Source organism: Hipposideros armiger, unplaced genomic scaffold (assembly GCF_001890085.2).
Source record: "Hipposideros armiger isolate ML-2016 unplaced genomic scaffold, ASM189008v1 scaffold_673, whole genome shotgun sequence".
Lineage (NCBI taxonomy): Eukaryota > Metazoa > Chordata > Mammalia > Chiroptera > Hipposideridae > Hipposideros > Hipposideros armiger.
This window is the reverse complement of record NW_017732023.1, coordinates 589,469-602,801: the sequence shown is the minus strand read 5'-3', so window position 1 is coordinate 602,801 and position 13,333 is coordinate 589,469. Positions and strand designations below refer to the sequence as shown.

The following is a 13,333-nucleotide window of genomic DNA, read 5'->3' as shown; positions in this document are numbered from 1 at the left end:
AAGGAAATTAAAGGTTTTCCCCCAAATCTTCACTTCTGTTTGACACTTACATAATGAGTTGCAAGCCTCGGGCCTAAATCCCTTCTCCTCCCTTTCTTCATAAACCCCAAACAGTACCACAGACATTTCTGGCTTACTTACCCTTCAGATATCTGTTTGCTGAAAAATGAGATCTGTTAAGCTCTGCTTTAGCACATGGCCTTATGCCTAAAGCTTGTAAAACATTTGTTACCTGCCAGAAGGCAGAGTCATCTTCATTTCAAACTCTCGTTTTTATTGCAACAGAGAAAGAAAGCTTTCCTTTCTCACATGATTTCTGGTGGTCATATTTTAGTCCCAGACTAATGTACCCTTTCTGTCTGTCTGTCTGCCTATCAATCAATCAATCAATCAATCATCTAATCTTTGCACTAGACTCCTACACAGTACTTCTTAGATGGTTAAGGCAGAAGCTTTTTTTTTTTTTTTTCTCCTCTGGTCAGGTTTCCATGGTGCAATCCAGCTCTCTCTGACACATGCCTCCTTTAAATTTTTCTTTTATTTTTTCTGGTAACATCACTTAACATGTGATGTACGCTCTCAACAGACTTTTTAAGTGTATAATACAGCATTCTTATCCATAAGCACAATGTTGTCCAGCAGACCTCTAGAACTTATTCATCTTGCATAACTGAAATTTTATGCAGAAACTAATTGATTAGAATTTTCTCATTTTCCCTGCCCCCAGCCCCTAACAACCACCATTCTATTCTTTGCTTCAATCAATAAGTTTGACAATTTGAGATACCTCATATAAGTAGACTCATGCAGTACTTGTCCTTTAGTGATTGACTTATTTCACTTAGCATAATGCCCTCCAAGACTTATCCACAACCTCTTTTCTAAAGAGCCAGGGGCTCAGTCCTTTCAGGGTTTTCTGGAAGTATCAATCATAGTAGGCAGGGTGTTGCTTTTTTTTTTCTCTTCACTGCAGTTTGACTCATAACTGCAATCTGTTCTGTGAAAATCCAAAGGGCCACCATGACAGTAAGTCCCTGGCATGCTGTGAGCAATCTACAAAATTCCATCTGATTTCTTGCCGTTACACAGCATGGCCGTGGGCGGCACCTCCCAGAGTACTGGAGAAGGCAGTCCAGATTCTGGAGGGAGTGGCCTTCCCTCATTCTATTTTGTTATGATTTTTACACAGTGCGGGGATGCAGAGTGTGGGCCTTCCAGTTCACCTTGCCCCAGGCTGCCTATGTCAGCATGCTCCCTCAGTTCTGTGTTACATACCAGGCATGGAGGCAGTACAATCAGTGCACATGTGCAAAGGTGTGTGCATGGGCATTAGGGCTTTCCTGGAGAATATGCATTTTATAGGCTCTGCATAACAATATTTGTTGCTGAGCATCCCTTATCATGCAGTGCACTTTAAGATTATTGTTTCATTTCATAGACCTTTAAATAGCACACAGTAAGAAATGTAAATCTGCTATAGGGAGTGATATAATCTTATGCATTAAAAAGACTATGGCATTTTCACTTATTTGCCATTGTAAATAATCTAAAGTACATCAGCATGGGTAACGGAGCTAAAACCATGCCTTTTTAGATGAGGGTTTTGTGGCTCCTGACTATTAAAATACCTTCTGTAGTGGGTGGGCTGTGTGCGACATCCTTAAAGGGGACAGGAAACAATGAGGAGGAGGAGGAAGTATATGCATTATTTGGGGATGTATTTATTCAGTCTCAGTGCCCACCCCCCACCTCCCTCTCCCATCATGGGTAAGAGAATAGGACTGTGGGGGACAGAGATGGTTTAGCTGTATATGGATGTTGGGTTTGATTTTGAAGACTCTGTGCTTAAAAGATCATCAGTGATATTTAGGCCAGAGCGAAGGGGTTTAGTGCTGTAGACCATTAGAAAACGTAGTTTAGGGCTGGCCAAGTGGTGCGTTGGTTAAGAGCTGGCTTGGGACGCCAGAGGGCCCCGGTTCGGATCCCACATATGAGGGCCAGTGACACTGCCCTCTACAGCTAAGATGCTGAACAACAGCTCGACCTCAAGCTGGGCTGCTGTGAGTGGACAGCGACGGCGTAGGCTGCAGCCCCTGCTGCAGTGGGTTGCCATGGGCTACCGTGTGTAGCCAGCAGCCGCAGTGAGTGGCCGTCCAGAAGCTGGCAACTGACCTGCCTCGCCCAGGAAGAGCACAATGATGGTGCCAACTTGAGCCAGTGAAGCAACGTCCTCCACAAATAGACTGAAGAACAAAATGACAGCAACTTGTCTGTTCCCCATCCTTGATTCCCCAATGCTGTTCCCCTCCCCCAATTCCCCAATAAAAATCTTAAAAAAAAAATGGAGTTTAGAACTTCTCAGTAAAAAATATTCGTTAACATTCACTTTTATTAAAAAAGGCTATTCTGGGGCCAGCCGAGTGGCGCGATGGTTAAGAACTGGCTTGGGACGCAAGAGAACCCCGGTTCGGATCCCACATATGAGAGCCAGTGACACTGCCCTCCACAGCTAAGAAGCTGAACAACATCTCAACCTGGAGCTGGGCTGCCGTGAGTCTCCGGCGATGGCGTAGGCTGCAGCCCCTGCTGCAGTGGGTTGCCATGGGCTACCATGTGCAGCCAGCAGCCAGCGTGAGCGGCCAGCAGCTGCAGTGAGCGGCCGTTCAGAAGCCGGCGACTGATCTGCCTCACCCGGGAAGAGCACTATGATGGTGCCAGCTTGGGCCAGTGAAGCAACGTCCTCCACAACTAGACTGAACAACAAAACGACAGCAAGTTGTCTGTTCCCCTTCCCCCAATTCCCCAGCACTGTTCCCATCTTCCCAATTCCCCAATTAAAAAAAAAAAAAAGGCTATTCTGTACAACATATCTTTTATCAAAATATAAACAGTACTCTAATTTTAGGGCACAACCTCCTTTAGTCCATTTCTTCTTTTCTTTATATGTAAAGGCAGTGGTTCCCTGAGTTTTTGATATGAGGACCTTATTTTCTTAGCCTACATTCAGAAACTTTCTAATGAGAATGAATGATTTCACATTCAGCAGTGCTTTCAAATGAAATTAAAACTTCATCAATTATAACATTGCCTAAATTCATTTTACAAGTGGCAGTACCAACATGTCTGAGATTACATTTTTCATTGTGGCTGCAAATGTGGTTTGGTATGGGAATGCATTTATGCTCCCCCTGCAATAACGCACACAGATCTCATGGTCTGCACATCCAGCTCAGAACCCACCGTTCTTAGGAGATGGAGAATGTAGCTGCCACATTTATTGTTGTAATAAACTTCCCATTGGCTTTAAAGTTCAATAATCATTTGTCAGTAGATTTTACAAATAAAGCTCATTCAGTATTATTAGGTTTCTTTTTAGATTTTTTAACATCAAAATAGAAAGGAAGACATATATTTTTAAAAGCTATGGTGAATCTCATAAATCAGGTGTGATGATAAGCTCAGAGCATTCTAAGGACGTCTTTTCATTTGCTGGGTAGCTGAAGAAGCCAGTGTGTGCAAATGTCCAGGATGAGGAGGGCAGCCACAGGGCCCCCGATTTTACCATCTGGACTAAAACTAACAGTTAACCACACCCTGAGTATGGCTCACGGGACTCCAAGATCTCCCACACAACCATTACCCCACATGCTGCACTCTTGAGCAACTCATAGCACGTAATGACAGGCATAATGGTTTTGCCACCAATACTAGTTTAAAAACACTTGTGGTTGTTTCTTAACTGACCGTCTTCAGCACAAAGAATTGCAAACATCCAAAACACATTGGCCTCTGGCTGTAAATATGAAAGTTAGTTTTCCGAGACATTTTTTGGATTTTTGAAATTGTGAAGGGAGACTCTTTACCCGAAGACTAGGAATGAATTGCTTATGCAATGTTTTCTATATACAGTAATAGGCATTGACTATATAGACATCTTTGAAAATTCTGTTTTCAGTTTTTCCTTTTTTCAGGAATTTATAAATACCAGCATTATCTTCACACTGGAAAGATACTATCTCTCAGAATGTGGCGATGGGCCTGAACAAGCTAAACTGGCAGCCTGTGCACTGTGAGCATCAGCAGAATGAGGTCCTTAATCTCATTTTCACCACCAGCCATAAATGATGAACGTAGCTTCTTCCAATGTTAGTTATTTTTATCTGTAGAGATCATTCCAGCCTCATCTAACACAATTGATTGTGATCACTGAGACCTAAGACGTGGACTGTCTTATCTAAGCTATAAACGTCTGCAGCATTACAATGGTGTCGTTGGTGACCAGGGGCTGTTGATGGGCACATTGGAAGGCATGTGAGTGCAGCTGCCTTGGGACTGAACTTTAGCACTGCATACATTATATTGTGCACAAATCAATTTAAATGCATGATTAATGAAAATGGAAGCAAAAAAGTTAATGTTTAATTGTGTGAATGTAATACTTTCCAGTCGGTCAGACAAGTCCTAATGGAGAAGAGTATAACTTAGTTGCTGATTAAATAAGAAAGGGGGCAAATTTGGTAAGCTGAGGGAGGGTGTAACCTAGAAGATCCTTCTGAAGGGAAAATGTGAGGCCTGGAGGAGAAAAGAAAGGAGGTATGGATAAGTAGAGAATGGCTAGGAAGGAAGTTCTTTAAGTTAAGGGATGAGGATCCTGAACCCAATGAGAGGCAAGTTTGTGCACTTTAGGTTAAGGCCTCATAACAGCTGGAGGAGAGGGGAGGCCCTGATGCTTTCTTGGTCTCACCACTTCTGGAGGCCAGTTTCTTTCACATTCCAGTGGGACAGCCCCTGGCTCTGGCCCCAGATGGGCCTTTGAACTGATTTTCAGGTTCTACTAAGTAGCCACAGTGCCCAGCATGGAGGTCTCAATCCTGAAGGATTCTACCTCGGTCCTACCTGGCAGCTTCGCTGGAGCAAAGGGGCATTGCTACAGAAAATTGGAGGCCCTGAATTTTCCTTTCTTTGTTTTTGTTTTTATTGTGGTTGTTGGATTGTCTGCTTTGTATTTGAACCTTAAGACTCTGATATGCAACGCTGACCTCCGCTGAGCCCCAATGAGCCCCAACTTCCAAGTGTATGCCAGGGGAGCCAAACTGTAGTTGGACAGTGGTATCAGAAAACAGTATTTAATTAAATTGATCAATTAAAATGGCTTATTTAATAAATATTAAAAGATTGACTTCATGAATCTGTTTATGACATGGCTCTGGAACTAGCAAAATTATAAAAACACAGTTGCCCAATGAAGAAGTAATAAATAGGACTCATTACTAGGAGAATGTAATGTTACCTCTCAGTAGATTTAGATTTTTCAGTAGCATTTTTTAGTATCTATGGCACTATTAAACCCTGTTATTTTCTTCCTAATTCGTGCCATTTAAAAATGATTTTCATTTAACTTTCCCATGGCTCATTTCTCTCCTTCAGAACATTTCCATATGATTCCCTCATAAAATCCATGTTTTAACAGATTTCCATTATAAAACTATGATAAGCACCAACTTAATAGCAATATGAAATAGGCAGAACATAAAGAACTGAGAGAAGAAGAAACTGGGCATCTGAGTAGTTAATTTTAATTCTTGAACACCTGCTGCCTTTTTGCCTCTTGTGGGTGTTTTTGATCTTCTAGGTAAGATTCTTTGCCTGGCTGACGGACAAAGACTCTAAAGAGATAATTTTCACAATTGTTAAGGGACAGCCTTTTTTTCCCATACCGAAATCATCAGGCAGGGCCTTTTGATGACACAGTGATTGTTATTCTTCACTAAAGCCCCATAATGGGAAGAAAAGTTTTTCATTCTTGTTCATTCTTATTGTCCTTTGAGCTTTGTTAAACACCCCTTGTAGGTTTCATTTAGTGAGGCTGTTTTCTCTAGAGAATTAAATAAGAACCATTTAGCAACCTGGGTCCCTTCAAAAATTAGTTTTAATTCAACAAATACATTTTGAGCACTAACGACCCCCCACCCCCCACTCCATGTCTTGTGAAACACAGACACCAGGGAAACTTAGTCCCTGTCTGCCTAAGACTCAAACTTTTTTATTTGTTTGTTTGTTTTTCTCCCGGTAGTCACATACATAAACACTGGTAGATCTGACTCCTGGTTAAATATGCTGACCATAAGCATATTTAGGTGTGGAGATGTGCTTCTCTGAACATATTCCCTCAGCATTATTTAAGGTGCAAAGTAGACTTACAGTCATTCAGACTAAGATGAGAAAAAGGGTTACATTAGTATGAGAGAATAGGAGATACAGAAGTCAAGGTAATGACTTTATCAAATGAGTTTGCTCCCCCAGCAACTCATGCTGTGGCCCTAACTACCACCCCTGTCCCAGCCCTGTAAGTGCCCACCCTGACATTATAATGTAGCTACAAGTCTGCTTAAAACCGAGACAGTCACTGGGTACCAAAGACATGCCAACTGGAAGTGGGAAAAGCCTTATGGAAATGGGGGGACTTATTTATGCTTTGAAGGAAGGGTAGGGATTTAGAAGTGACAGCATGAGCAATATTAAAATGGCAGACACATATGGGAGGAAATGAAGTAAATCCATGTGACTGAAGAATTTTTTGAAAAGGTGATAGTTTTATACCATTAGTCAAGAAGATGGGTCAACTTCTTCCTACCTAGACCTGCTCCCTATCTTCCAATAGCTTGTTATTCAGGTTAGCTACTCTGCTGCAGATGCAGATCACTAGAGCATAGAGAATAAAAACACTAAACTAATATATGACCGGTTCAAATGTGTGTACAAAGTACATTCAACTAAACAGTTTTTCATTTTCCCACCTGACCTTGGGGCTTTATACAGGAGGGAGGGCAGAAATACAAGCTCTGCTTAGTATTGATAGCTTTAGAAAAATACATCTATCTCAGAGAGGATATCCCATCCATTTGCTTACAGGTTCATGCATTATAAGGTGTGGGGAAAATTACATTTTCAATTGTTTTTTTTTATCCACCCCATTTGTGTGAAGTACTTTGACATACATTCTTATATCTCAGATGAAAGCCAAAAAGCTTTCTTTAAATTCTCTGATACATATTGAAGAGTTTATAGAACAAACCTATAAATTCAGTGAAAGTTTCATTTCCGCAGTGCAGTTGGGGCAGCTAAATCTTCAGCTTCATCTCAGTTTCCTGGTGTCTGTTTGGTTGGGGTCATGTCTTCATTTTTTTTTCGGTTTTTCTTTTACCTCTAGTATCCTATGAGTTTTTTGTTTTGTTTTGTTTTGTTTTGTTTTGTTTTGTGTTTGGGGTTTTTTGGGAGCACTTTTCTCCCTTACAAGCCATTACCTCCTTATTCTAATGGAAGCACTGCTTCTGACCCTTTCAGACCCTTCTTGTCAGCATTCTCAGCATAAAATGTGATTCTTTTATTACTTAATTCCTTACTTTCCTCACACCCATTTCCACTTTTATTTTCCCATTTCCTTTCATTTTGCCCTCACATATTTTTTCACTTTGTGGCTTTCCTTATCCTTGTGCACTCTACATGAGAGCCAAATAGAACCCCACTGTTAAAAATAGTTTCTGACATTATTTGTGATTCCCAAGATACAGTCTCGCAAATAACCTTTTCTCATTTGATTTCCATCTAACATGCTGACAGTGCACCAATCTTCTTTTCTGATGATCCCATTTCATACTGCTTTTCCTTGCATTTAGTATAAACCTGCAAGTAATGGTTCTGTTTGGAAAGCACTGCCTAGTTATCAGTTACCATTTTATGGAATTAGAAAGGCAAGGGGAGGAGAGGACTCGGGCTTATATTCCTATTTAAAAGGAAAAGCACCAATCAACTATTTTGGTAATAGGTTGAACCACTCCTTCCCAGCTGGCTATACTAGAGCCATCTTTGTGGCCTAGAACAAATGTATCACTCAGTGGAACACGTTTTTGTTTTTTTGTTTTTGTCTTACTGAGGGAGGGCACTGTTCTCCACATCCAGGAGTAATGCATTTAAAATGCAGCCTCAGAGAGGCAGACAAACCCAATTGACTGACCATTGGGATAAAATTTCAGGGAAAAAAATCATCACAAGTGCATAGGAAATAACCTAAGAATCATTTATGGTAGTCACTGTATTTGCCATGAAATAGTAAATATTCACAGGGAGTGATTATACATAGCCTCTAACAGGGAGTGTTTGTTGTGTGTGCGTGTGCGCGCGTGCATGTGCGTCTGTGTGTTTTAGTTATGCTCTGAAAACATCCTACAAGTAGCTAAATTTATATGAAGCCACAATGCCCAGGAGGCTAAATGATTGCCTGTTAGCATTGATCATTTGGGGGCATAAAAAGAAATTTCCGGTGCAAATAATACCACTTTTCTTATGTATTCTAAAAACCTCTTATGTTCAAGAGTAAATTTTCCTTTCACATATTTGTTTCAATTGACATCTTAAAGTACATCTGAGAATACAATCTACCATATAATTGAGAGCTGGGCTATCTAATAGATGCTGTGTGAGCTCTTTGAGGAAATGAAATGATAATGAAATTCCTATTCTTGGTGATAGGAAATGGCTGTCCTTTGTTCTCTTCTGCAAAGGCATACTCCTCTTTAGTTGACTTCCTTTGTATGTTTCTTTAGGCAAGTCAGTCATTTCAGAGAATCCAAATATATCTTGCTTTTGGGGGATGTAATTTGGCTCTTTGGGCCAGAGTATCATTCTTGGGTTATGTTCAGCAGGCATTACAAAAAGATAAGCTATTTTTCTATAACCTGGATCATTTCACGTGATTTGTTTTTTCCTTTCATGTTCTTGACAGGTGCACGAGGCAGTCCCGTGTTACAGTGAGTGTGATCAGTATTCCTGGGTTGTAGAACACTGGTCTCCATGCAAAATCCACAATGAGCTGAGGTCCCTGCGCTGTGGAGGAGGAACACAGTCTAGGAAAATCAGGTGTGTGGAAATGGAGACATTTGGGAAACGGAGCAGCAGAGTTTATGCAACAGTGTTGCTTGCACTCTTAATTTCCTCTGCAATAAAGCCACAGTCCTTACCATTTCCTGTACTTTGGTGGGAAAGCTGACTGCATGGAACAGGCTGGCATTTCTCCACCGATTTGTGGCCATCAGTGTTAACAAATGAGGAGGTTTTGACTACATTGCCAGGTTTCCTTTTGCTCTTTGGTTAGTAGAGTTAATGGACATTATCTTAACTTTGGATGTCACTGCATTGAAGAGTTCAATTTACATTCCCACTATTAGCCTTAGGAACTAAAGTCTGAGAGTGCCTATGGGCAGTAGCAATACATTTTAACATAAAAAGAATATATCTCTGAAAGAATTTAATGAATTCTGAGTTATTTACTAAGGGAGTGTATTTAAAGTTTTTGTTTTAAATACAGCAGTGTTGACCAAAGGAAGCTCTTGTTGATGTTTTTCAGGAAACACTTTGGCCTGAGTTTGCCATAACAGTCTATTTAGAAATGATTTGGGGAGGAAGAAGAAGAATTTCTTTACCAATTAAGAATAATGCTAATCAACATTAGAAACTGAACAAGCAAAAGCTAATATATTAATGATAAAAAATGACTAGTATTTAAAATCAAGAAGAAAGCAGTTTGGTCAACAGTTCAATTGCATGAGCATAGCATATCACTTTGCCACATTTAGGAAACTCCATTTTGCATGGACAGATGCTGCCCAAATCAGATAACTCCCTACTGAGTTAACTTAGGTTGAAGTCAGTTGCCAAGTTAGAGCCTACCTACATGTGTTGACCATTATTCAACATCAGTGAACTTGATTAGTTTAGTAATTCAGCATATACCCACCATTTGTGAGACTTAGACCCAGTGTTGCAAAACCTGGTAGGCATGTTAGAAGAAATAGCTGCCGACAAAAGTATAGACATGCTCCTCGTCACCAGCCCAAGCAAACAGCTAGTGGACAAATTGTCTTTTCCATTGGTCACACTCTTTTCCCCAAGGACTCCTGTGCTCCCGCTGTCACAAACTTTGTGCTTCTACCTCTTTCCCTTCGAAAACTGTGTGTCCTCGGGGCCGGCCAAGTGGCTCAGTTGGTTAAGAGCTCGCTCAAGAGTTTGAGCTCTGAGCAACAGCGGTTTGAGTCCCGGCCCAAGCTGAGCAGCCGCTGTGCTGCCAACAGGTAGCAGGAAGGCTCAACTAAAAAAACAAAACAAAAAACAAACAGACAAAAAAAACTGTGTGTCCTCTGTCTTATTCGCTCATGGCTTAGAGAAATGACTGACCAGCCTAGCTTACCAAGTAATATGTAAATGAGCTGTGGTATCTCTTACTCTCATCCCAGCCAGGCCTCTTCCCAGTATTCAAGCAAAATCTCAGAAGTGAAAGGAAAGCTTTAAGAGAATAAATTGCAACTGACAGAATTGTGGCAGGTTGATTGAGAAAAGCATACTTGAACAAGGGGTCCTTTCAACCATACCTATCAGCTCAAGCCTGCAGAGCATCATATAATAAAAATAACACAGCTATCACATATTACCCTGCTATGGGCTGAATGATGGCCCCCAAAATCTATGTGTTGAGCTCCTCATCCCCAATTCCTCAAAATGTGGCTGCATTTGGAGATAGGATCTTTAAAGATAAAGTTAAATGATGTCATTGGGATGAAACCTAACCCAGTCTGACTGGCATCCTTCTAAGAAGAGTAGATTATTACACAGACAGACCCAGAGGAAAAAGCCACATGAAGACACAGGGATAAGAGGAACATCCACAAGGCAAGGATATAGGCCTCAGAAGAAACCACTCCTGCCAACACCTTGAGCTCAGACTTCTAACCTCTAGAATTGTGAGACGATACATTTCAGTTGTTTAAGCCACCCAGTCTGTGGCATTTTGTTTTGGTAGCCCTAGAAAACTCATAATACTCAGTGTTTTATATGAGTTATGTGGATGATCACATTGAAATATAAGAAGCAGATTTCCCAGGCATCTTGCATTACTAAACATTATTGACTTTAATAGCATGCTGTTAGAATGAATGAAACAACTTATCTGCTCTCTTTCTTAAAGCCTATAAACTGGAGGACGTCTTCTTGGTTCCTCCATGACTGCAATCATTTATTAATTCAAAAAATACTTATGAACATGTGTCTTCTATTATCAGACATTGTTCTAGAACTGGGAGATAAAAAAGTGAACAAAAGGTTCCTGTCCTCAAAGAACTTACAATATAGCAGCAGAGAGGAAAAAAAAAAAACCACAGAAATTAGAATTTAATGGAATGTCTTTGCTATGAAATGCCAAGAAGAAGAAAAAAAAATTAGTTGAAGTGATGGAGAATACTATTTAGGGGACATTTGATCAGCAAAATATTTGATGAGAGACTGAATTAATGTGAATATCTGTAGAAAGAGAATTCCAGAAGGGAAGAAATGTCCAAAGCACGAACTTTCTTGGATTTTTATAATAAGATGTTCCGTATGTCTGGTTTCCATACTCAAATCATGTAGTCTTCTAAAACAAGGTAAATGAAATTATTCTTTTTATTGGCCTGGAAAAGGTAAAGAAACAGATTCTCCTCTAGAACCTCCAGAAAGGAATGCAGCTCTTCCAAAGCACTGAGTTAGCCTAGTGAAGTCCATGATGGATTTCTATACTAGAGAATTATAAGGTAATACATTTACATTGCTTAAGACACAGAGATTATGGTAATTATTCCCGTATGTTATGAACATTTTCAGTCCGTGGTTTTTGGTGTACATTCGTACACATTTCTTTTGCATACCTAAGTAGAAGTGTAATTGTTGGGTTACATAGTATGTATCTGTGTAGTTTTAGTAGACGCTAGCAGCTAGTTTTCCAGAGTTTGTGCTCCATCCAGCAGAGTAAGAAGAGTTAAAATTGCTCCACATTCTTGCCAACCCTTGATATTTCCCATGTTTTTAATTATTTATGAGTGGTATGATACTTTGGTTTTAATTTGATTGAATCAATCACATGCTTGTTTATCTTGCTGTCACCAGCACTTAATCCCTAAGCCTGACACCAAATAAGCCAAGCAACTACAATGCTTGCTTCTTTACTGTGCGCTCAATTGCTGCAAGAAAATGCTTGCTCATTGACCTCTGGTTTATGATACCGAAATTCCTGAATGGTTTGCAGAAAATACCTCAAAGAAAAACATGTCCAATTATTTTTCAGTTTACTTTGCCACGACCTTACATGTGTTGGATGAAGATGAGGGAGGTTTAGATGATATGTGACAGAAGTCTAGGAAAGGTCTGAGAGAGTCACAGGAACTATGAAGGCCCCAGCTATTACAAAGTGATGGATTCACTGAGAGAAGGAGAGTCTTCAAGATTTGTTACAATAAAAAGAAAATTCACTTTGTGCTGGACGTGAATAAATATATTATAAACCCATTTAAATTGAGAGTTTTTCAAGGACAATGGTTGTCTATAGTTCCCATTGTTTTCTCCTGCTCTGCTCAGTAAAAGGTTCTACACTGAGTTATCACTCAATAAAGGCTGATGGCTTAAGAAGGAATTTTTTTCCTGGTTTCTCTGCTGGTCTTAATTTATGTTTGAGGAGTAAGTAACTGTAATGCATCATAACTATTTTAAATGTAATCTGTGCTGTTTTAAGTAATGAAACTATCTTGTGACCTTGCCTTACAGATGTGTGAACACTGCTGATAGTGAAGGTAGAACTGTGGATAACAGTCTCTGCAACCAGGAAGAAATGCCCCCAGAAACCCAGTCCTGCTCTCTTCTGTGTCCCAGTGAATGTGTCATGTCCGAGTGGGGACCTTGGAGCAAATGCACACAGGTAATTTCTCTTCTGTTGTCAATGCCCTATAATCCTCCATTGATGCCTTCACTGCTGTTCTCTGTACATTCACAGTGCTGCTCTCTAAAGCTTTCTTCTAATAACTTGGGAGAATCGTTTTTCCTAAGAAAGAAAGAAATGAAAAGAGAAGAAAGAAAGAAAAAAAATCCAGCTAGAGAGCCTGAGTAGTTTAAAATGCCAGTGCTTCTTTTTAGGTCTTCATCATGGGAACACTAGCAAGGAAAATGAGGCTGTAATGACGACACTAGGATTCGAATGCACGCCTGTTATTAAGGGGCCTCTCTAGTACCCAAATGATTCTCATTGTAATCTCTTAATTCTGTTCCATTTTTATCCTGGCAGAATCAATTATATCTTAGTAGCTCAACTCCACTGTGTAATTTGGCTTCTGTTAGTGATGATCTGTTTTTGTCTTTCGCTGTGCTCCCAAAGATGAGGTGATCTTCTGCCGTGCTCTTCTTCCAAAGCCCTCTCTCTCTCTCTCTCTCTCTCTCTCTCTCTCTCTCTCTCTCTCTCACACACACACACACACACACA

The 13,333-nt window shown here is 40.3% G+C and overlaps 1 protein-coding gene across 1 annotated transcript in view; it reads left to right on the top strand.

The window, feature by feature from the left end:
• Window positions 1–13,333, top strand: part of LOC109372880 (thrombospondin type-1 domain-containing protein 7B) — a 382,043-nt gene that overhangs the window by 267,630 nt on the left and 101,080 nt on the right. The window contains exons 10-11 of the mRNA XM_019626386.1: window positions 8,783–8,916; window positions 12,625–12,775. Of these exons, the coding sequence (XP_019481931.1) occupies window positions 8,783–8,916; window positions 12,625–12,775 (285 nt within the window). The remainder of the gene's footprint in view (window positions 1–8,782; window positions 8,917–12,624; window positions 12,776–13,333) is intronic.